Source organism: Bubalus bubalis, chromosome 8 (assembly GCF_019923935.1).
Source record: "Bubalus bubalis isolate 160015118507 breed Murrah chromosome 8, NDDB_SH_1, whole genome shotgun sequence".
NCBI classification, from domain to species: domain Eukaryota; kingdom Metazoa; phylum Chordata; class Mammalia; order Artiodactyla; family Bovidae; genus Bubalus; species Bubalus bubalis.
Genome location: NC_059164.1, coordinates 27,096,734 through 27,121,454, shown reverse-complemented (window position 1 = coordinate 27,121,454; position 24,721 = coordinate 27,096,734). Strand labels below are relative to the sequence as shown.

At 37.3% G+C, this 24,721-nt stretch overlaps 1 protein-coding gene across 4 annotated transcripts in view; it reads right to left on the bottom strand.

Annotated features, from left to right (window-relative positions):
• HDAC9 (histone deacetylase 9) overlaps positions 1-24,721 on the bottom strand; it is a 1,051,976-nt gene that overhangs the window by 209,259 nt on the left and 817,996 nt on the right. For all 4 annotated transcript variants that reach the window (XM_044946512.2, XM_044946509.2, XM_044946510.2 and 1 more), the window contains one exon: positions 20,020-20,127. In XM_044946512.2, the coding sequence (XP_044802447.2) occupies positions 20,020-20,127 (108 nt within the window). The remainder of the gene's footprint in view (positions 1-20,019; positions 20,128-24,721) is intronic.

Here is a 24,721-nt window from a genome sequence, read left to right as displayed (position 1 = left end):
TACTAAGATAGCATAATTTATCTCCCAACAAATCTCTTTGCTTATAAGTGCCTTTTTTAACATCTCAGCAAATGTGCCTGCCAAGTGTAAAAGTCTTTTTACCTGATGATAGATCAAAAGAGTAATGAAAGTAAGTATGTATTAGCTGGCTTCACACATTTAAAAATTATATATAGTAGTAAACTTCTGGTTCTATATATTAAGTTGTACAAAGATAAGGAAATCAGGAAACATGGTAAAGACATAATGCTTTTAAAAGATTTAATTGGATAGAAGATACTAATGTTCTCCTTTATACTAAAATTTTGTTTCTAGAAATCATTACTTGAATTACTTAGGTTGTCTGCTATATCTGCTTGGGTTTTTTGTTATTGTTATTCTTTTTTTGTTTTGGCAGGGGGAGCTGGGTAATGATATTTGTTGTATTTGTTGATATTTGTTGTAACAGGATTTAAAATATAAATAATACTGCTCATCTTGTTAAGCATTTCATTTATAAGGATTTCCCCACAGACATCCCTGAATTCTGTTAGGTAGAGCTGAATAATGCAAAAGTGTCCATCAGAATTCTCTATCACCTTGTGAGTCACCTATCTTTGGTGTATTCTGAGTCCTTTCCTTCAGCTACACTAGTATCTGCAATGAAATCATTCCACATGAATTGTAGCATGGCAACAACAATGTGAAAGCTAAAGAGTCCCCTTTCCCAGCTTTAAATTTTTGGAATATAATCTTATTAGAAGTAAAAAGAAATGCATTATGTCTACTAAATTATGTCTCTGTATTTATCAGAAAGAGAGAGGGCATCAAATTATATCATCTCAGGATTGTATTACTAACAAATGCTAGACTTTATCCACTTCCACTTAATTTCACAAATCTCTAATAAGTGCTATATAACAGCTTTACTGTTAATTTTCTAGATAAAAATTTAAAATCCAGTTTTCTGATTATTTTTGACAAGAATCAATTAACAGGAATATGAAGATAAAACACTATACTGCAGAATGCCTGAACACTCATTAATGGGTAGCTTATATAATAACTGAGAAGTAAAGGTACTCAGTCATTTGTGATTCTTCACAATCCCATGGACTGTAGCTTACCAGGCTCCTCTGTCCATGGAATTTTCCAGGCAAGAGTACTGGAATGGGTTGCCATTTCGTTCTCCAGGGAAACTTCCCAACCCGGGGATTGAACCCAGGTCTCCCTCATGTCAGGCAGACACTTTACCCACTGATCCCCCAGAACCAATTCTAAAATTTGACATTCAAATTAGTAAATCATTTCAGGTTGCCTTTAACTTCAGTTCACTGGGATGCATGTTTACAAATACACTATTATAGTCCTTAGAATTAGTCAACTTAAGCCTCAGAAAAGACATTCTAAAATGAGTTTGCTTTAGAATCAGTGCTATTCGTCTACAGCCTCTGAGGGGAGGAAGCTTCACAAACAAAGTTTGTCTCTTCCATTCTAGAATCTGAGAGGTTAAAGGAGGTAGGGAGATTTGCCAAAAAAACAATAAGGGACATATGGGAATACCATTTTGCTTCTTTGAGTGAACTCAAGGGAGCCAGGAAAACAGGAGTCCAGCATTAGCAATTTAACTGAATGGTAGACCCCAAAGCATACGCACAGCTGCCAGCCCCTGCTCCCTGAAGAATCCAGGGGGGAAGAGCTTGAATGACAGCACTGGAAACCAGTTCATAGGACGTCTGGCATCCGTGGCCCATACTGCCCACAGCCTTGAGCCTGGCAAAGATGTGGCTATAGACAGGAATAAATACAGTCATGCAAGAAACAGTCTCCTGGTGGAAAGGAGATGGAGCATTTGATTGTACTTATATTACATATAATTTAAGTTGAGCCCTGTATGAAAAGGACAACAATGGATCCACTATGAAGAAATTTTTGCTGGGGTATGGGGGTGGGAATCATCAAGATGTGGGTCTTGGTAAAGCATTAATAACCTACTGAAAGCAATTTGTTTATCAGTCAGCAGTTTCAGTTGATATAAGGCCCAACAATTCAATTCTCTGCACTCTTTTGAAACATGACTGGTTTTTGGACCACAGTGACCAAAAGGAAAAAAAAAAAAATCAGGTATTTTTTTCATCATGTAAATAGAACCTCAGTTTGAAAATTTTCTGGGGGGGGGGGTGAGAATTAGGGCAAAAGAAAGCTTGTTGCTGTTTTAAGAACCAAAAAATACCTTTTTTTTAATTTAAAAATTTTAAAAATTTAAAAAATTTAAAAAAAAATTTAAAAAAATTTAATTTTAATTGAAAGATAATTGCTTTACAATATTGTGTTGGTTTTGGCTGCACATCAACATGAATCAGCCATAGGTGCACATATGTTCCCTTCCTCTTGAACCTCCCTCCCATCTCTCACCCCAGACCACTCCTCTAGGTTGTCACAGAGCACTGGTTTGAGCTCCTTACTGGCAATCTATTTTACATATGGTAATGTATATGTTTCCATGCTACTCTCTCCATTCATCCCACCCTCTCTTTCCTGCCCCGTGTCCACAAGTGTGTTCTCAACATCTGCATCTCCACTGCTGTGCTGCCAATAGGTTAAGAATAAAAAAATAAAAAAACTTTTAAAGACAAATGATCAGAGCCTTCAAAGAAGATTTTTGTTGTTTAGTCATTAAGTCATGTCCATCTCTTTTGTGACTCCATGAACTGTAGCCTGTGAGGCTCCTCTGTCCATGGGATTTCCCAGGCTCAAATACTAGAGTGGGTTGCCATTTCCTCCTCTGGGGGATCTTCCTGATCCAGGGATTGAACCCGCATCTCCTAAACTGGCCAGCAAATTCTTTACCACTGAGCCATCTGGGAAGCCCATTCTAAGATACTAGTACAAAATAATAGTATGAGATTATAATAGTAACTGAAACAGTATGGTATTATAATAACAGTAAGATAATAGTAGTGATCAAGACTCAAGCATAGATAATACTGGAAGAAAAAGACTGTTATCAACAAATGCCCCATGATAATACCACTTTTGTCATAATGCTCATATCTTACTACAGCAGATTCTCATATACTCAATAGTGGATCTAATAGTCCCAATATTTTTTGGTGTATACATACATGTATTCAATTATATATATGAAGTTTCAAAAACTTAGGAGGAGCAATGTCCATATAATAACTATTATTAAAATGTCTAGGTTCTTCACATAGATGATTTTTAACTTTGGCCATATTATTCTTCCTCTAATTGTAAATTTTATTTTTGTATTTAATTCTAATTCTCCATGGCCATACACTCGAATAAGAATAGCTACCAACAATTAAACTGGTCAAGTCAGTCAAAACTAGGCAACGGAATCAAAACTTCAAGTGAAGAAATTAAATTATATAGCATTATGTAGAAAGAACACCAACTCAATTGCCTGGACTTCTCATTTCATAATTTCGTGTGTGTATATGAAATTTTCTGCTATATAAAATTACGAAGCTGTAAAATACTTATGTTCTCCAAGTGTGTATGATATGTGTGATTTGAACACTGCTGTCAAAAAGCCAAACGGTGTCTTTTGCAGAAATTGAAACAAAAGAAACATCTGCATTATATGTAAATCAGCAGGTATCAAATTTAATACTATCAAAAGATAAAAAACAAACATGAATTAGTAGGAAGATTTGTTTCCATTACATATTATTTGTTCTATACTTTAAATATTGAGGTGGCTATACAGCAATAACACACTTTACAAGTAAATGCTACATTTGAGACTGGAATTTGTTTCAGGAAGCATTCTTTCTCATCTAAGTTATTTTTAAAATATCATCAGAACTTTGACTAAAAGTATATAGTAGTATCAGGGATGAAGAGTTCAGCATGGTTCAGAGGAGAGACAGTTGTAGACAGAGTCTGAAGGAATATGTAGCAATTTTAGTCAGTATGAGCTAAATCACATACAAGTAATGGAGTCTGGACAGTCCAAAACCAAGAACCAGATGGAAAGACTGGAAATAGGCAGATTCAATTACCCTGGGGCAGGCAATTAAAACTACAAACTAGAAATTGAAATATTATCCATCAGAAAAGCAGATGGACAGCATAAAAGCCTAGAAAGAAGCAAATTGTGCAGTGGGAACACCACAGGCAGGCCAACTAGGCAACAAGCCTTGGTTCCTGAGCAAAGAACATTAGTAATAAGTAGGCTCACCTTTTACTTAATCCAAGAGCTTTTAAGTATTTGCATGTTTGTCCATATTCAGAGGTATGACATGTGGGCCTGCATGATCAGTCATGTCCAACTTTTTGTGACCCCATGGACTGCAGCCACCAGGCTCCTCTGTCTATGGAATTTTCCAGGAAAGAATAGAGTGGGTTGCCACTTCTTACTCCAGATTCAGAGGTGTAAGTAAGTCCAAAGCTGGATAATTTAAGAACTTTTAGAAAAAGTGGGAGCATTTGTTATAACAAGAGGTGAAAAGGTCAATCAGATCAGATCAGATCAGTCGCTCACTCGTGTCCGACTCTTTGCGACCCCATGAATCGCAGCATGCCAGGCCTCCCTGTCCATCACCAATTCCCAGAGTTCACTCAGACTCACGTCCATCAAGTCAGTGAGGCCATCCAGCCATCTCATCCTCTGTCGTCCCCTTCTCCTCCTGCCCTCAATCCCTCCCAGCATCAGAGTCTTTTCCAATGAGTCAACTCTTCACATGAGGTGGCCAAAGTACTGGAGTTTCAGCTTTAGCATCATTCCCTCCAAAGAAATAGTAAACAAATAACTTCAGAGGTTTCTCCCTTCCTCTGTTGTTTAGACTCCATCCACAGTGTATGCACAGAGAGTATATTAGTAACATATTTGTCCTTTCTTCATTAACACTGAAACATCAAATTGAAACATCAAATAGAGAAAGAAATCAATACAGCCTCATCCTAACTATTTGCATTTATCCCTTATGAGTGTGAGAGGAAAGGATTTTCTTGCAGCTGGAAAGAACTTCAACATCCTCTCAAAAATATATTTGTTTTGGAGACCCACATTTGATTAGAAGGAAAAATGATGCACAAAACTTCAGTCCTGCAAAAGTAAAAGTAAATCACCAAATAAACAAAAACATAAGCTTTTCTTTAAATCACTGAAGAGCTTTGAGTACAAAGAAATTTTTAAAATAATCAAATGTCAGTGAAACAAGCCTTTTGTAGCCTATACTGGAATTTTAAACACAATGTATAGCATATAATCAAACATTACAAGACAAAGAAACAAACAAACAAGATTTATAATCAAGTAAAAAATAGGGTAATAGAAACATACTCAAAAGTGACTCATAAATTAGAATTACTAGAAAAGCATTTTAAATAATTATGACAGATACATTAAAGAATCTCAGAGGAAGATGATGAAGAGGGACACTATGGTGAAGAGAATTTCAAAAGACATCTAGAAGCTGTGAAAAAGAACTAAATGGAAAATGAAAAAGTATTTGAATGAGATTAATGGCAGCTCAGACACAACAGAAGACAAGGACTTAGAAATAGTTCAAAAAAAATTATCCAGGTAGATAAACAGAGAAGAAAAAAAAAAGACTGAAGAAAATGAAGAGCCTCAATATCTAGTGGGATGGTGTCATCGAGTAAACATAAATACAACTCTAGGAAACAGAGGATATAGATAATGGGGTAGAATAGAATATTTTAAGAAATATTAACTAAAAGTTTTCCAAATTTTATCAAAAAAAAACAAGCCACTAATACAGGAAGCTCAATTAACTCCATCAAGGATAAAGACAGATAAAACTAGATCTAATCACCAAACTACTAAAAAACAAAAGTAAATAAAGGTTGTGAAGACAGAGAGAAAAAATATGCATTAAATCATTAAATTGTTGAGGTCAATTACAAGAATGACAACTCATTTCTCATCATCAGAAAAGGGAAAAAATACTAGAAGGATACCTTTAAAGTGTGACATAATTGTCAACATGAACTTTATATCAAATGATAATATCATTCCAAGATTAAAGGAGAAGAAAAACATTTTCTTATAAACAAAAGATGAGAAACTTAGCTGCCAGTAGAACTGAAATACAAGGAATGTTGAAGGAAATTCTTCAGCCTGAAAGGAAATGATACCAGATGGAAGCCTGGGTCTGCCCACATGAATACAGAACACCAGAAATACTAAATAGGTGTGCAAACATAAAAGACCTTTTATAAATCACTTTTATATTATATATGTATACACATAATCTCTGTCTCTCTCTCTCTCTCACACACACACACACACAAAGACACATAAACTCTTTAAATCTGTTTAAAAACTGTCTACTACTAAAGCAAAAGTAATGATACTTTACTATGGAGAGCTAATACATGAAAAATTATAATAAAATAATGTAGAGGTAAGGAGAAGATAAAGAGAACAGAAGTATCTCAAAAACATTATATTAAGTGAAAGAAGCCTCAGAAATTTTCTTTATATCATATACCATCATATAAATTTATAAAGTTCCATATAGGAAAAATGAGGTGAGTATCAGGAAAATTACTGGTGAAAAGTGACTGGAAAGTGACTACCAAAGGGCATGGGAGATAATTTATACACCTAGTAACTTGTGGTGGTAGTCAGGTTACAGATATTTGTCAAATGACTTCATCCTTAAAAATCTGAACATTCAACATACACTATACCTTGATTAAAAAATAAATTATACTATCTAGTTTTGAAAAATCTCAAGTGATTACTAAATAGCTTATAGCCATACACAGTAAGAATATTAAGAAAGAATCTACTTTGAATTTTGACTAATTAGTTATGGAAGGTGTTCAGTTCAGTTCAGTCACTCAGTCATGTCTGACTCTTTGCAACCCCATGGACTGCAGCACGCCAGGCTTCCCTGTCCATCACCAGCTCCCAAAGCTTGCTCAAACTCATGTCCATCGAGTCGGTGAAGCCATTCCAACCATCTCATCCTCTGTCATCCCCTTCTTCTCCTGTCTTCAATCTTTCCTAGTATCAGGGTCTTTTCCAGTGAGTCAGTTCTTCCCATCAGGTGGCCAAAGTATTGGAGCTTCATTTTCAGCATCAGTCCTTCCAATGAATATTCAGGACTAATATCCCCTAGGATTGACTGGCTGGATCTCCCTGCAGTCCAAGAGACTCTCAAGAGTCTTCTTCAACACCACAGTTCAAAAGCATCAATTCTTCAGTGTTCAGCTTTCTTTATAGTCCAACTCTCATTCCATACATGACTACCAGAAAAACCATAGCTTAGTGTAAGTCTCCCCAAAATGTCAATTTACTAATTCCTAGAATCTATGAATATTACCTTCAGTGACAAAAGATATGATAGCAGATATGATTACTATGACAGACCTTGAGATGAAAAAGGTATTCAGCATTATATAGGTGGTCCCGTTCAAATTATATGCATTTTCTTTTTCTGGCCACAGTGCCCTGCATGTAGAAACTTAGTTACCTGATTAGATAGAACTCACACCCACTGCAGTGGGATTGCGGAGTCTTAACCACTGGACTACCAGGGAAGTCCCCCAAATTACACGCATTCTTAAAAGGTCTGAGAGAGTTGCAATGATGGAAAAATTTCACAAAAATGCCAGCCTGAGAAGGTATCTAGACCCTCTTGCTAGCTTTGAGGTGGAGGGTTTCTCTTCTGTGATGTGCAAGGAACAGAGAGAGGCCTCCAAAAGCTGCTAGCAGCCCCCCAGCTGATAGCTAGTCAGAAAATAGGGACCAGATGGTCTCCACAATCATATTCAAATGAATTCTGCCAAAACCTAATTAAGCTGGAGAACTGTACAGGCCTCACTGGGCTAAAATCAAGGTCTCAGCAGGGCTGCAATAAGACTGTATAGTTCTTCTGACTTCTAGAACTGAAAATAATAAATTAACTTTGTCTCTATCAAATAAATTTGTGGTAATTTGTTACATTAGCAATAAAAAAATTAATACACCCATATATTAGGGTTGAATTAGGAATGGATAAAAAGGAAACAGCATTATTTCTCTCCCAGCACTAACCTTTCTTTAGTGTTTATCTGATATATTCCACAGCTTTTCAGATCACTTTCAGCTATATGAACAGTCTCATCTTTAGATATTAAAAAGTCCAGTTTGATACAGTTAAACTCTTTAATGTCACATCTAAATTAGAGTGTCTCCCCACTGACCTTGTGAATCAGGGACCAATAATGGGTGAAAAGCTATGTGCACTGACTCTCTGCGCCCCCATGGACTGTAGCCCACCAGTGTCCTCTATCCATAGGATTTCCCAGCAAGAATACTGGAGTGGGTTGTCATTTCCTTCTCCAGGGGATCTTCCCAACCCAGGGATCAAATCTGTATCTCCTGGATTGGCAGGCAGATTCTTTACCACTGAGCCACCTGAGAAGCTTCCATATTATTTACAGGGTTTTTGTTTGTTTGTTTGTTTTCTTTCTTTCTTGCTCTACTACCTTCATGCTACACTTAGGGATCTTCCAGCTTTGGGTGGGAAGAATAAAAAAAGATGAAGGTTCTGGATTAGCAATGCAATCTGGAGATCTCTTTGGATTATTCAAATGCCCTCTGTGATGGCGGATCCAAACGTTGTCCCTCTTCCAATGGGAACACATACAAGTTCTTCAGAGACACTGTCAGTGACCTTCAGTTTGCAAAGGTATCACTGTTATGGGCAATGCACTCACCAGCTGACTTTATAAGCCCTCATCAGCTTTTTCAAACATCTCCAGTCATAGTCTCCTGAGTGGCTTTTGTCTTGAAAGGTAGATCTCTTTGGAGAGATACTTCCAGGATGAACCACATCTGGCTTCCATCCAAAGTGTCCACTGGCCCATAAGAGGAAAAAAATTCTTGTCCTACCCACAGTGTCAGTTTCACTTCAGCTGCTAACCTGCTGTCTCAACCTGCCCACATGGCAGTTTCAGCCAGCTCTCCACTCTGTCCCCTCGAGGTGACAAGCCTGGGCCGCCTTCTATACATATGTCAGGCCCCCTAGTGAACTCTTTCATGTCCTAGCCTGGTAGCAGACTAGAATGATCCTATAAATTTCTGTAACTCAACGTGCATTAAGCTAAGGACTAAAAAGCTGTTTCTCACACTTTCAGACATAAGCAATTTCCTTGACCCCTTCTCCATCTCTTACACATTTGGCTTATCATAGGGAAAGTAAAGAAAGAAACAGAGCAAAGTAGCCAAAACACTGAAATTCCTTTTAAAGAATGTTCCGTCAATCACATCTCTCTTGTCTGGTTTCCAGTATATAAACTGGATTAAGTAAGATAATTGCAGGCATATTTGACTATCTTTCACTGAATCCGTTTAAAAGGTGTCTATCATACATAATTAACATCCACTGTCCTCAGCTTGGGACCTTGGTCAAAATAGGAGTCAACACAAATATTCCATGTCATCTTTATTTGATGTAACATTTTATTTATTTATTTTTTTAATTTTATTTTATTTTTAAACTTTACATAATTGTATTAGTTTTGCCAACATTTTAGACTGGAAAACAGCCTAAAAATTTTTAAGAAGGGCCAAATTGATGGCAAAATGTATTTGAAATGGCAATTCACCTTTATCTGTAAGCAGTAGTTTTAAAATGTAATTGCTCTGAAGGAAATGGCAACCCACTCCAGTATTCTTGAGTGGAGAATTCCATGGACAGAGGAGACTGGTTGGGCTACAGTCTGTGGGGTCACAAAGAGTCGGACATGACTGAAGTGACTTAGCACAGCACATTCATATTCTCTAAGCTATCAGACATATAATCTTAATTTAAAATGGTACCTCTATGCACATATATTGGAGAAAGAAATGGCAACCCACTCCAGTACCTGGAAAATCCCATGGGCGGAGGAGCCCGGTAAGCTACAGTCCATGAGGTTGCAAAGAGTCGGACACGACTGAGCAACTTCACTTTCTATGCACATACACATGTATGCTAATAATTATGTGTGTGTTTGTGTGTGTGCATTCCATTATCTGGCTCTAACATCATCTCTTGCTAGCCACTCTACAGATAATTCCAGACACACAGGCCTCCTTGCAGTTCCTTAGACACACCAAGACTTATTTACTCCACTGTACAAGAGATTCTATATTTGCTTTTTCCTTGTCTATGCTATTTCCCCACTTCTCTATTTGATTATTTGATTACTTCATTCAGCTCAAATATCTCCTTATTAATCTGTAAAGCCTTCCAGACAATGAAAACTAACAGAGCCAGCCTTCTCCCTCAGTCTCACTCTAATTCTTTTATCCTTTATTCCTTCCCCATAGTATCCACTTTTACCTGAAAATATGCTCTCTATATATTTGTTTTATAAATGGAAAGGTAATCATTGAAATCAGCAAGGTTACTTACAGTCTGATGCAGGTGACATCACAAAGTATCATCACAGGCTTATATTATAAAGTTTAATTGATATATATTTTAAACAATTTTGAATCAATAAAATCCACTACTAGACACATGGAAAGCACAATACGAATATAAAATTCAAAAATAATAAATTAGAAACAACTAGAGAACAAAGACATGTTATCTATAATAAATGATGGTTGGATTGGTAACTGCTATTTTACACAAAACAGGAAGCCGGAAAAGGATGGAGGGTCTTCAGTGTGCTGAGAGAAACAGCTAACTTAGTGTACTTAACAGAACTATTTTTCAAGAATGTGGGCAAAAAGACATCATAGATTAAAAAAAAATTGAAAAACCATCACTAAAGAAACTTCGAAAAATGTGCTGGAAGAAATAAAACAAGAAATGGAAGTTTCAGATACAAAGATAAATGGTGAATAAGGAAAATGGTAAATATGTGGGAAAATATAAAGAAACACTGATGATATTTCAAAGTTTAATAATGTCTCACTGGTGTTACTATTTTTACAAAGGAGATAAAACCAAAGTACTATACCATAATAGCACAAAATCAGGATAGGATAGTTGCCTTTAAAACATTCTAAAGTTCTTGTGTTGTTAGAGCAGGATAAAGAAAGCAATTATGTTTAAGATTTATTAAATGGTTAAATTTTAAACTGATATTGAATAAAATAATAGAAATAACTTGCGTATTTCTTTAAATGAGAGGTAACATAGAATGAGGTAACATTTCAATTAAAAACAAAGCAAGGGATGAGTGAAAGACAGGGTGAACACAATAGTAAAACAAAGAAAAAACAATGATAGAAATACATTTATGTATACTATTGCTCATAATGAACAATAATAAATTCAACTCCTCAGTTAAAATATATAATCAGATCAGAAAGCAAAGTCCAGCCTTAAGCTATTTACACGAGATAGAGTTAGTACACAGCAAAGAGAAACTGCAAGTAAAGGGATGGTAAATAATGGACTAGAAACTACTAGGAAAGAAAGAAAAGCTAATAATGCTATATCAATATAATACAAAATATAACTGAGGACAATAGGCTTTACTTGAGATAAGCATTAAATGTTAATAAAAGGTTTAAGAAGGATATAACAATTTTATATTGGCCATATCTAATAACAGCTTCATTATAAGGTGACATTTTATAGCCACAAATTTGGCACATATTTATTTTAAAATACTTATTATTTATCTGAATTCTATTAATAAATGTATTCTGAATTTATAATTATATAAAATATATATTTAAAATATTTTATTTTTTGAAGTATATTTGATTCACAATATTTTATCAATTTCAGGTGTGCAACACAGTGGTTCAATATTTTATAGATATTCTAATTAATGCTATCATAAAATAATGGTTATAAGCCCTATGCCATACTTTATACTTATTTTATACCTAAGATTTTATACCTCTTAACCTCCTTCCCCTATCTCATTTCTGTCCCACTGGTATCTACTTGTTTATTTTCTGTATCTGTAAGTCTGTTTCTGTTTTGTTATATTTACTTGTTTATTTTTTTAGGTTTCACTTATAAATGAAAATATACAGTATTTATCTTCTCTGACTTATTTTGCTCAGCATGATACCCTCCAGGCCCATCCATGTTGTTGCAAACAGAAAATTTTCATTCCTTTTTATAGCTGAGTAATATTCCATTGTGTATATATACCACACCTTTATCCATTCTTCTGTTGATGGACACTTAGGTTATCTCTGTATCTTGGTTATTGTCAACAATGTTGCTATGAATATAGGGGTCCATGTATCTTTTCAATTTAGTGTTTTGATTTTGGAAATACACCCAGGAATAGAATTTCTGGATCCTGCTGCTGCTGCTGCTGCTAAGTTGCTTCAGTTGTGTCCAACTCTGTGTGACCCCATAGATGGCAGCCCACGAGGCTCCCCGGTCCCTGGGATTCTCCACGCAAGAACACTGGAGTGGGTTGCCATTTCCTTCTCCGATGCAGGAAAGTGAAAAGTGAAAGTGAAGTCATTCAGTCGTGTCCGACTCTTAGCGATCCCACAGACTGCAGCCCACCAGGTTCCTCCGTCCATGGGATTTTCCAGGCAAGAGTACTGGAGTGGGGTGCCATTGCCTTCTCCGAATTCTGGATCATATGGTAGCTCTATTTTCAATTTTTTTGAGAAACCTTCATGCTGTTTTCCATGTGAATGTACTAATTTGCATTGTACACTGTAAACTGTACACAATAGTATACAAGGGTTCCCACTTCTCCATATCCTCACCAACATTATTTGTTTACATTCTGACAGGTCTGAGGTGACATCTCATTGTGGTTTTAATTTGCATTTTCCTGAAGATTTGTAATATTCAGCATCTTCTCATGTAAGATCTGCAAACATTTAAAAATCTGAAAATGCCAAATACAGACAAATGGGATAGCCCTGGAAATTCTTACGTGTTGCTGGCGGGCTTTTACATTAGCACAATGACTTAGGTGCTCATTCTCTGTATGTCACCTTATTTTGTTTCTCAACTCCTCTATTACACTGTCTTCTTTTAGGTTAAACAGATATTCTCTAGTGTACCACTTTAATTTTCCTGTCATTCCTTTTAATGTATTTTGGGTTATTTGCTTGCCTGTTGCCCAGTGGATTATAACTAGCATCTTAAGTTTTAACACTCTAGGTCAGACATGAACCACATTTCAATAGTAACCAAAAGCTTTGTTTTGCTGTTATATAGCTCCATTCCCAAAGCACTCCTTCATGCTGCTGCTGTTACACAAACTATATCTTTATACATTGATTTATGGTTATTTTTTATGCAATTGTCTTTTAAATCTGAGAATAAAGTTGCAAAAATACAATTAGACTATCATTTATATTACTTATGTAGTTTCTTTTACTGGTGCTCATTATTTTTTCATGTGAATTTATATGTTTCCTTGCATGTCTCATAATTTTATGTTGCAAACTGGGCATTTTAAGCAATATAACAAGGCCATTCTGGAAATCAGATTTTCACTGCTCCTTAGTCATCCTTGGGTTTTGTTCACTTACTGATTTTTCTGAACTAATTCTATGAAGACTGTATTCTACGTTGCGTGTGGCACTGAACCCTCTGCCCGGTTAATTTAGCAGCTGGTCAGTTAAACGACTGCACAGAGATTTCCGTAACTCCCTAAACCGACAGTCCTCAGCGTCTAAAAGGGGCCCTGCTGGATGCACTTTCAAAACTGACAGCTCCACGTTGGCCTTCACTTCCTGTCTGAGCACAGCCTCACAGGAAGCTTGAGATGAGAGCTTAGGGCCTTTCAGGCATTTCCTGAGTGTCAACACAGCCCTGAGGATGCCCACAACCCTACCATGCGTGTGACCTTCTAGATTCTCAGGAATCCAAAGGGCCTTCTCATGGCCCACATGTGCATCTCATTCCCCAGTTTTTCCTGGAAGCACTAGGTTAGTTTATTCTTTTCTCCACTGTTGTCCACTACTTCTGGCAGCCATGAAGTTAATCAATCACCTTTCATTTTTTTTCAACAAATTCTTCTGTTCAGTTCAGTTCAGTCGCTCAGTTGTGTCCGACTCTTTGTGACCCCATAAACCACAGCATGCCAGGCCTCCCTGTCCATCACCAACCCCCGGAGTTTACCCAAACTCATGTCCGTTGAGTTGGTCGGTGATGCCATCGAACCATCTCATCCTCTGTTGTCCCCTTCTCCTCCCGACCTCAATCTTTCCCAGCATCAGGGTCTTTTGAGAAAACGGCTCATCACTCTAAGTCCAGTCAAAATTAAGACAACTTTGCAAGTAGAGACTTCTGCTGAAGCACTATGCAGGTCAAATAGTGAAAATGCTCTGGGAATGAGCCTTTGAAGAAGGTCCAGTCCCATTTTGCCTTGTCTGGAGACTGCCGAAGCTACTGGGAAACTCAAAAGGGTTAGATGAGAATAGGATGAATTCAAATACAATAAAAGCTCACTGTTCTCCTGAAGGTTTAGCCAGTTTTGTTTTGAATACATGCTTTCTGAGTTGTTACAAGCTTTTGGTTAATTTCCCAGGTTTTAAAAAAATTCATCCTGATAAATTTTGCCAGTTTGGCCACTGATTTTATGGAGAGAAAAAATTTCAGACGTTTAAATTGCCATTTGTGCTGATGTCATTGTGCAAAATGACTTTGGAATTCTACTTTGCATTACTTACTGAGATGGATTATGTTTCTGTCCTAGGAGCTTACCATTTTACTGCTAGTTATATCATAGTTCAAGTGTTCAAAGTAGCACTGATCAAAAGAGCACAAACCTAGAAATAAGTAAACTGTCCAATAATCAATAAACAAATTATGATGTGGAGGGAAAACAAATAAATCATGGAAACAGTGGCTGACTTTATTTTTGGGGGCTCCAAAATCACTGCAAATGGTGACTGCAGCTGTGAAATTAAACAATGCTTACTCCTTGGAAGGAAAGTTATGACCAACCTAGACAGCATATTAAAAAGCAGAGACATTACTTTGCTAACAAAGTTCCACCTAGTCAAGGCAATGGTTTTTCCAGTGGTCATGTATGGATGTGAGAGTTGGACTGTGAAGAAAGCTGAGCACCGAAGAATTGATGCTTTTGAACTGTGGTGCTGGAGAAGACTCTTGAGAGTCCCTTGGACTGCAAGGAGATCAGTCCTGGGTGTTCACTGGAAGGACTGATGCTAAAGCTGAAACTCCAATACTTTGGCCACCTCATGCGAAGAGATGACTCATTGGAAAAGACTCTGATGCTGGAAGGTATTGGGGGCAGGAGAGAAGGGGATAACAGAGGATGAGATGGCTGGATGGCATCACCGACTCTATGGACATAAGTTTGAGTGAACTCCGGGAGTTGGTGATGGACAGGGAGGCCTGGCGTGCTGCAATTCATGGGGTCACAAAGAGTTGGACACGACTGAGCAACTGAACTGAACTGACTGACTGACATAATCCATATGCATAAATCCTCAAAACATTTTAAGTTGGAGGAGAGAAATTTGAGGAATAACAGTAAGATTCCATTTTTATAACGATCTACAACATACAGTTAATGCTATTTAAAAAATACAATAGATTAATAATGATTACTCTTGGGGCAAAAGATAGGAATGAGATAAGTACTGAGAGAACGTCAATAGTGTCAGCAAAGTACTATTTCTTTAGTTGGATAAAGAGCTCACATCCAACCATATTATTATGCTTTGTAAGTTATTAATGCAAATTCTTGTCTTTTGGTATGTATGAAATGTTATATAGTAATATAAAGGAGAGAATCTACACTATTTGATTTTACTAGACTATATGAAAAAGACAGATTTAACTCCTTTTTTCTTCTATATTTGTGCTACCTCAACAAGAAATGCCTTATAAAGTAGTTGAAAGAGAAGAGAGGATTTTGAGAATTATAAGCTTTGCCATTTATTAAACTGTGTGCAGTATCTTTAAAAGTTACTTGATGTGTCTGAGCTTGTATCCTATTGGTGGTATCCACTTTTGGTGGTCATTTTGAGAATAATGACAAATTAGATGTAAATTGCCCAGCCTATAGTAGATAGGCAACAAATGGCAGGAATGATTAACAATATGATATCATAATATTCATTCAAACTATTAAAGAAATCCATCCACTATTTGGATAATCAGGTGAGAATTTTCTTGACAAAAATTTTCAGGCAACTAAAGCCATTTTTACTTTCTTATGACAAAACTGTAGCATTGCCAAAATATCATTAAAGGGAATTCTTATAGTAAACCTCGATAAGTGTTGAATCATTTTTTTCAACCTATACTGAAGCATAACTGATTTTAAAAATTGTATATTTTAAGGTATACAACATATTTGACACTATTTTTGAATCAAGTATTGAACTATTTGTAATTAGAAAAAAATAATCTTTTAGAAATATTTCTATTTCTAGACATACTTCCTTAAATGATCTTTAGAACAATAAAACCATTTTGAGATAACTATTCTTCCAGTTATACTTTCTAATACAACAAACATTTTAGAATTTCAGAATATTTATGTTCATCAGTTTCAGAATCTGAGAAATAGCCAATTTATTTGTAAACTTGAAAAATTTCTTCTTGTGTGTGTGTGTTTTTTTTTTCCATATCCTATTAAAAACCTGGAAAATTTGAAAGTCCCCATAATTTCCACTAAACTCCACTGAGTCTGCCCATGCTGTGCCAAAAATATACACACTTACTGCTGCAGTTTGCTGCACATGATCAGTTTAAGCATCCGCATGAGACCCACTCCTTGTGCCTGGATTATATTTCTAACTCTTTTAACCCATCAGTAGCCCTAGACGAAGATAAGACAGACTCTGTAGGACAGCGATCATGATCAAGCTCAACATGAAGCAGAAATGCCAGGTAATGAAATCTGTTTTTGGCGTTTTCCTTCCCTGGGTACACTTCTTATCTCCTAGGTCCCCATCCCCTACAAGTTTGGCGGCCTCCCTCCAGCTGTCTCCAAATTCTCAGTTCAGCACCCCATCCAGCCCACTCTATTTGAAACAGAGCTCTTAAAGTGAAAGTCACTCAGTCATATCCTACTCTTTGCAACCCCATGGACTATACAGTCCATGGAATTCTCCAGGCCAGAATACTGGAGTGGGTAGCCTTTCCCTTCTCCAGGTGATTTTCCCAACCCAGGAATAGAACTGGGGTCTCCTGCATTGCAGGCGGATTCTTTACCAACCGAGTTATTAGGGAAGCCCAGAGCTCTTAATTCTTTTCTAATTTCCAAGCAAAATGAGTGCAGTCTTCACAAAACACAGCCTTTATGCCAATGTGGTTTCCTTAAGTTACAGATATACTGGCAAGATGGAGTAGAACATATGAGAACTGAATGCAGATGCAGAAAATGAAAAAACAAAACTAAAGTGTTTCTTTAGGATAACCTACCAGTGTCCTGAGATAAGAGTCTCTGTTTTCCTCCTAGATCTGAATGAAGTGACTCCACAGTCATGAGTGTTAATGCTCCTGGCCAGCAGGTGTACTTGCCTAGTTACACTCAATCTGAAACAGGTAGACACTGAGGACTTCCCAGGTGGTGCTAGTGGTAAAGAACCCACCTTCAAATGCAGGGGACATTAAGAGATGCGGGTTCGATCCCTGCGTTGGGAAGATCCCCTGGAGAAGGAAATGGCAACCCACTCCAGTATTCTTGCCTGGAAAATGCCACTAAGGCCCGGTGGGCTACAGCCCACAAGGTCGCACAAAGTCAGTCACAACTGAAGCAACTTAGCATGCACAGAGACACTGAGGAACACTGTGGGTTAAATGGAGACCCTGAACACAGCTATCTACCACAGTTCTTGGCTATCTACAGTGGCATTTCTATAGGCCTCTCCAAATTATTAGCAACAAAAGGATTCATTCTCTTAGTCTGTCAGCGCTAGTGTGTTTGTTATGGTACTGCTGTCTTGGACTTTCACTTTGGGCTTAACAATCAGAAAGAGAATCCAGCTAGAAGGCCTACGATATTTCCCAAAGTAAGCTGAAATTCGTTTTGGGATATTTACTCTTTGTATGTCACGGTGTATATAATTGAGAATCAGATCCACTTTTCATCTGCAAGAAGATCAGAACGTCAAGACCATGTACAACCTTCAGCGTTATCAGTTCTACCCTGCTGATTTTGCAGAACAAGAAACTGAGGTCCAGAGAAATTATGTGATTTGCCACAAGTGACACAGCATTTAAGTGGCAGAGCCTGGATCAATGTTCCTTGATTTTTACGCTGGCTCTCTTCCCCTATTATTCTCTTTTCTTTTTTAACCATACCTGCTGATTTCTCAACCAAGGGAAGAAAAAGTATTTGCATGAATCCTTGTTCTTAACATAAACAACCAATGTTAGTTAGTACAGCTGGTGGTCAGCATGGCCATACTATATATTGCTGACACTTTGTTTGTAACTGATGTTAAACGACTACCTCCTAAAAAACAGAATTAGGTTTTTGTTCAACACGCTTCATACAGACATTTGGCAATTCTGCACTCTATGTGGTTAATAATGATGATGATTTTTTGAGTGTACTATGTGGGCACTCTACTTGAGAGGGTTTCTGAATTACTGATTAAAGTTCAACAAAATCAAAAACAATTAGAAACTGTGAAATGCTAACTTAATAATTTTTGTTTGTTATCAAGTGGGTCTGTACCAGAATAATCTTTTAAAAACTGTAATATTGTGGCCAGACAATATATTCCTGTGATCTGAATTCTTTTGAAAATAAGACTCTTAAAGATTTCTTTTAAAATGTCAATTTATTTTAGAGCTACAAGTAATATAACTCAAACAGGAAGAATTATTTCTCAAGTGCTACTGGGAGAGAGCCAAAACTTCTCCATAAGGCCGATTCCTTCCTTCTTTTCAACAGCTCCTTATCAAAGAGTGACTACTAAGCACCACATTAATGGCCTCATAAATCTCCTGAGATGAGTAACTGATGTCCTGAAGCTGATCAAGTCATGTCAACTTAACATGAGACAGATATACATGAATGTGTGTATATATACACACACATATATTTACTATAGACCGTCTTATCAAAATGCTATTTCTGAAGGTTCTGACTTAAAGAGCTAGAACAAAGACTTCTGGGACGGACAACCCACTATAAAGTACACATTCCTACCCCGTGGTTTTAATCACTACTGAAAGCGTCAGCTGTGATTGAATAAAAATTCATTAGGCATAAAGAAAAATAATCCTCATTAGATTTTATTTTAGATTAACAAAACTCACAGTGCCAGTATTGTTGGTTACAATATATTTCCCTTAAGCCCCACAATTGCTAAAAACACCAAACCCATCACTGGCCAGATTTCGTTATGAAGTGTGTGAACTAGTGCATTAAAAAGCTATGTTAGCACCAACAAAGTTTATTGGGGCAACTGCGTTCGAGACGCACATGGCATACCTTTAAATAGCACTGTTAAAATATCAAATAAAACGTCAACGTCTGTCAGGTCTCTGGCTTTTATAAATTGTTTAGACTGGGAAACGCTGGGGTTTGGACATTGTTCTTTTCACATGATGGAGAAAAGAAGAGACCGTAAAAAGAAAAGAACAATAAAGCGTAGTTCATTTTTGAAGTTCTTTCATGGCAAAACACACTCTGGATCATTACCCTTCTAATCAACAATTTCCTTCTTCCTCTCAATCCTTCCCCTCTGATATTTACCTTTCTCCCTGCCCCCACCACTCTTCTCTCTGGGTGGTATTCTGAGCTTATACACAGTACTCAGTAATCAGATTTTTCTTTTATGTTGCTTCAAAAGAAAATCCCAGGAGGGCATGACAGATATGTATAGACTGGGTGTTTTTGACCTGGACCATAGCTTTACTCACCATTTCTGTGCTCTTAAAAATACAGCAGCGTGCCCTAACCACAGAGTCTCCCCAAGGAGAGGAAGGCCCTGAGAGCTGGATCAGCTACCAGCTACCTACAGACCAGTTATTATCACACCTCAGTGGCCATCCCTCTGCCCCTTTCCTCCGCCCCTTGCCTTTTATTACTGCACCACACTCCCCACAATTCCCAAACAACAACATCTCTGTTTCAGCGTCTTCCCTGGATTTCCCACACTTAATGCAACCCAGACCTCACCTTCAGCTCTCCGGAGGCCACTCTGGAAGCCAGCTCGATGACACAGCCAACAGCCATGCGTGCAGCGCCGGACGAGTGCAGCTCATTCCAAATGGTGTCACTGTCCACCTGAGCAAACAGTCAGCAGAGCCCTCGGAAGAGAGGGAGAGGAGGAGAAGGAGTAGAGGCAAGAGGAGGGGGAGGAGGGGAGTTCAGGAGAGGAGAGAGGGAGAGAGCAAGCAGATTCATGAGGAAGGGCTGGCACAGCAACAGCCTATGTACAATAACATCAGTCTTCCGTCTTGGCCAGCTGAATGGGCCTTCTGGACACGGCTTTGCTTATACTTTTTCTCTACACTGACTTCTCCAATGGAAACACATTCCTGCCATGCCTCACTGCCATTCCCTGTTTAGATTTCTCATTACAAACGGCATTACATAGGCCGGATCTGGCGTAGTTACAGGCTTGCTAGAAACCAGGCCCCAGTAGTAGATAGAGTAAAAGCTAAGAGCACTTAGCTATACATAAAAATCGGATTTGCAAGTGCTAGAGGGGGAAAATTCAAATACCTTTCTGGCTGCAGGTTTACAGGGAGCCAAAAACAATTATTAGGCAGGCAGCAGTAGCCGTCAGTGAGTAGGAAGTAGCGACCACAGTTCAGGTTCTCTGACTAAACGGAAGGAGTGTGTGGTCCTCACACTTAAAAGATTCACAACACTCAACTGCAAGGAGTGCTCTGACTTCCAAAGTAGAAGCTTCAAATTTCTGACACTTAGTACAGTTTGGCAGTTAGTCTTCATGCAAACTGGTATTATTAAAATTAGACAAGTCATTAAAATATACGGTCGCTCTGTTGCTAGAGAACATTATTATCAAAACAAAGCATGAAGTAGTATTTTGTATTTACTTTTATAAAATGCTGTTTACTCTTTTTTGTGCATTCATTAAGAAAATTTATACAAAAAGCACAAGAAAAGTACAACAGTAGTGGTTTATGTTACATATTTTTATGTACATAATGGCAGTGACGTATTCACTAAGTTGTACCTGACTCTTGTGACCCTATGGACTATAGCCTGCCAGGCTTCTCTGCCCATGGGATTCTCCAGGCAAGAATACTGGAGTGGGTTGCCAAGTCCTTCTCCAAGGGATCGTCCCAACCCAGGGATCAAAGCTGGGTCTCCTGCACTGCAGGCAGATACTTCACTGAATGAGCCTCCAAGGAAGCCATGTATATAATATTTTATAACATTAAAAATAATATCAGATGGTAGAAGTCTCTAATTTATAACACACTTGGAGTTCTTAGAAATGCAATAAAAAATTTGTGACTGCGCAAATATCAAGACTTCTTAAATGGCTCAAAGAAGGAAATCTGACACAAAATAACAATTTTTTTTAAGAAGAAGAGCTAAATTAAAGAAGCCTAATGACAAGCAAACACAATAAAGGATAACACACGCTCACATGCGCTAAGTGTCCTACGCACTTTCACATGCTCTTTCTCATGAAAGCTTAACAATTTAAATTCTGTCAAGAACAGTGAGCATATATGTATAATAAATTAGAACAATAAATAAATAAATAGAATATTAAGATCCTCTCAAGAACAGCAAAGTGGTAAAGAGAGAAGATTCTGGAATCAAACTGTCCAGATGAAATTACGACTTCACCACTAAAAGGCGAAAGACATGGGCCATCAAGTAATTAACATCTCTGTTGTGTGATTCCCTTACCAATGAAACAGTGGATTTTTAAACTGCCATCTGAATATGACGTTGGAGGGGATTGAATGAATACGTGATAGGCAACTGTTAGCTACTACTATTGGCTGCTGTTGAACTCATTTTTTTTTTTAAATAACTATCACATAGTTGAGGCCTAAGACACTGTGGCGTAGAGCGGCTACTCAGCAGATCTGAGAAGCCTTCGAGACTTCTGACGCCTTAAATAAAGCTTGTTTTCTAAGAACGTTCAGCACGTCACAGTCAGCACCATCATCTCAACACCGTCAACCGAGAAGTAGAGGGGCCACCAAATGAACCCTGCAACCTAATCATTTACCAGCTAAACTGACTGAGAGCTTTATTTATTGACTTCTTTTATCAAACCACTATAGTTATTTGAGCTTCATGAAGATATAGCCTTGAGGAAAACGGTTGCTTAAGCTAAAAATTAAAAACCAACATTCACATTGTGTTGGATACTTGTAAACCAATTTTTAACCATTACATAGCTATAGGTGCCATAGACAGTCCTCATTAATCATATTTACAATTACTGGCAAGGCAAGAAAACATAAATTAATAAATCCTCAAAGAAAACTAGAAGCTGGTTCTTTGAGAAGACAAAATTGATACATTTTTACCCAGAATCAAGAGGAAGAGGAAGACTCAAATCAATCAAATTAGAAACGAGAAAGAAGTTAAACTGACACTCACCACAAACAAGAGCAATTATCCACTTACAAAATGGACAACCTAGAAAAAATGGACAAATTCTTAGAAGGGTACACCCTTCCAAGACAGAAACAGGAAGAAATATTTAAAAAAAGGAAAAAACTAATCACAACTGCTAAAATGGAAACTGTGATCCAAAAACTTCCAACAAACAAAAATCCAGGACCAGATGGCTTCACAGGTGAATTCTATCAAACACTTAGAGAAGTTAACATCTATCCTTCAGAAACTCTTCCCAAAACAGCAGAGGAAGGAATACTCCCAAGCCATTCTACAAGGCCACTATCACCTGGATAACAAAACCACACAAAGACATCACACGCAAAAAAAGAAAACTAAAAGCCAGTATCACTGATGAACACAGACGTAAAAATCTTCAACAAAATACTAGCAAATTGAATCTAAAAACACATGAAAAGGATTATATAACACGATCAAGTGTGATTTATCCCAGGGATACAAGGATTCTTCAATATTCACAAATCAATCAGTGTGATACACCATACTAACAAACTGAAAAATAAAAACCATACAATCATCTCAATACATGCAGAAACTAAGCTTCTGACAAAATTCAATACTCATTCTTGGTTAAAAAAAGAAACCTCCAGAAAGTAGTCTTGGTGGGAACCTACCACAACATAATAGAAGTCATATACAACAAACCCACAGCAAACATCACTCTCAATGATGAAAAACTTAAAGCATCTCCTCTAAGATCAGGAACACAAGCAGCATGCCCACTATCACTGCTATCATTTAACATAGGTTTGGAAGTCCCAGCCATGACATGGAGAAGAAATAAAAGGAATCCAAACTGGAAAAGAAGTAAAACTCTGACTGCTTGCGGATGAGATAATACTATATAAAGATAATCCTAAAGATGCCACCAGAAAACTATTAGAGCTCATACTATGAAACCCTTAAGAGGAAAACATAAGCAGAGAAATCTCTGACATAAATCGCAATGTATCTTTTTTGATCCACCTTTTACAGTGATGAAATAAAAATAAACAAACAGGATCTAATTAAAATTAAAAGCTTTTGCACAGCAAAGGAAACTATAAACAAAAGGACAGTCCTCAGACTTGAAGAAAATATTTGCAAATGAAGTGACAGAGAAAGGATCAATCTCCAAAACATACAAACAGCTTATGCATCATATATATATATATATATATAAACAATCAACGAATGCATAGAAGACCTAAATAGGTATTTCTCCAAAGAAAAGACATACAGAGGGCCAAAGAGCATATGAAAAGACACTCAACATTACTAATTATTAGAGAAATGCAAATCAAGACTACAAAAAGATATCCCCTCACAGCTTTCAGAGGGCCATTATCAAAAAATTTACAAACAATAAATGCTTGACAGGGTATGGAGAAAAGGGTGCCCTCTTAGACTGCGGGAATGGAATGTAAAATGATACAGCCACTAAGGAGAACAGTATGGAGGGTCCTTAAAAAGGTAAAAATAGAACTATGATATGACCCAGTAATCTCACTCCCAGGCATATACCTGGACAAAACCATAATTCAAAAAGATATATGCACCCCAACGTTCACTGCAGCATTATTTACAACAGCCAAGCCTTGGAGGCAACCTAAATATCCACTCACAGATGAATAGATAAAGAAGATATGGTATACATATACAACAGAATATTGCTGTTGCTGTTTAGTTGCTAAGTCATGTCTGACTCTTTTGCAACCCCATGGACTCCCACTAGCCTCCTTCTCTCCATGGATTTCTCCAGGCAAGAATACTGGAGTGGGTTGGCATGTCCTTCTCCAACGTATCTTCAGGACCCAGGGTTGAACTCACATCTCCTGCATTGGCAGGTGGGTTCTTTACCACTGAGCCAGCAGGGAAACACACAATGGAATATTATCAGCCATAAAAACAACAAAATAATGCCATTTGTAGGGACATGAATGGACCTAGAGATTGTCATACTGAGTGAAGTAACTCAGACAGAAAATATAAATATCATATGATATTGCATATATAGGAATCTAAAAACTGGTACAAATGAGCTTATTTACAAAACAGAAATACAGTCACATATATTAAAAAAAAAACTTATGGTTACTGTGGGGGAAGGGGGGCAGGGATAATTTGGGAGACTGGAATTGACATATATACCACTATGTGTAAAATACATAGATAACTAATAAGGACCTACTGTACCTCACAGGGAACTCTACTCAACATTCTGTAATGCCTTACATGGGAAAAGAATCTAAAAAAGAGTGGA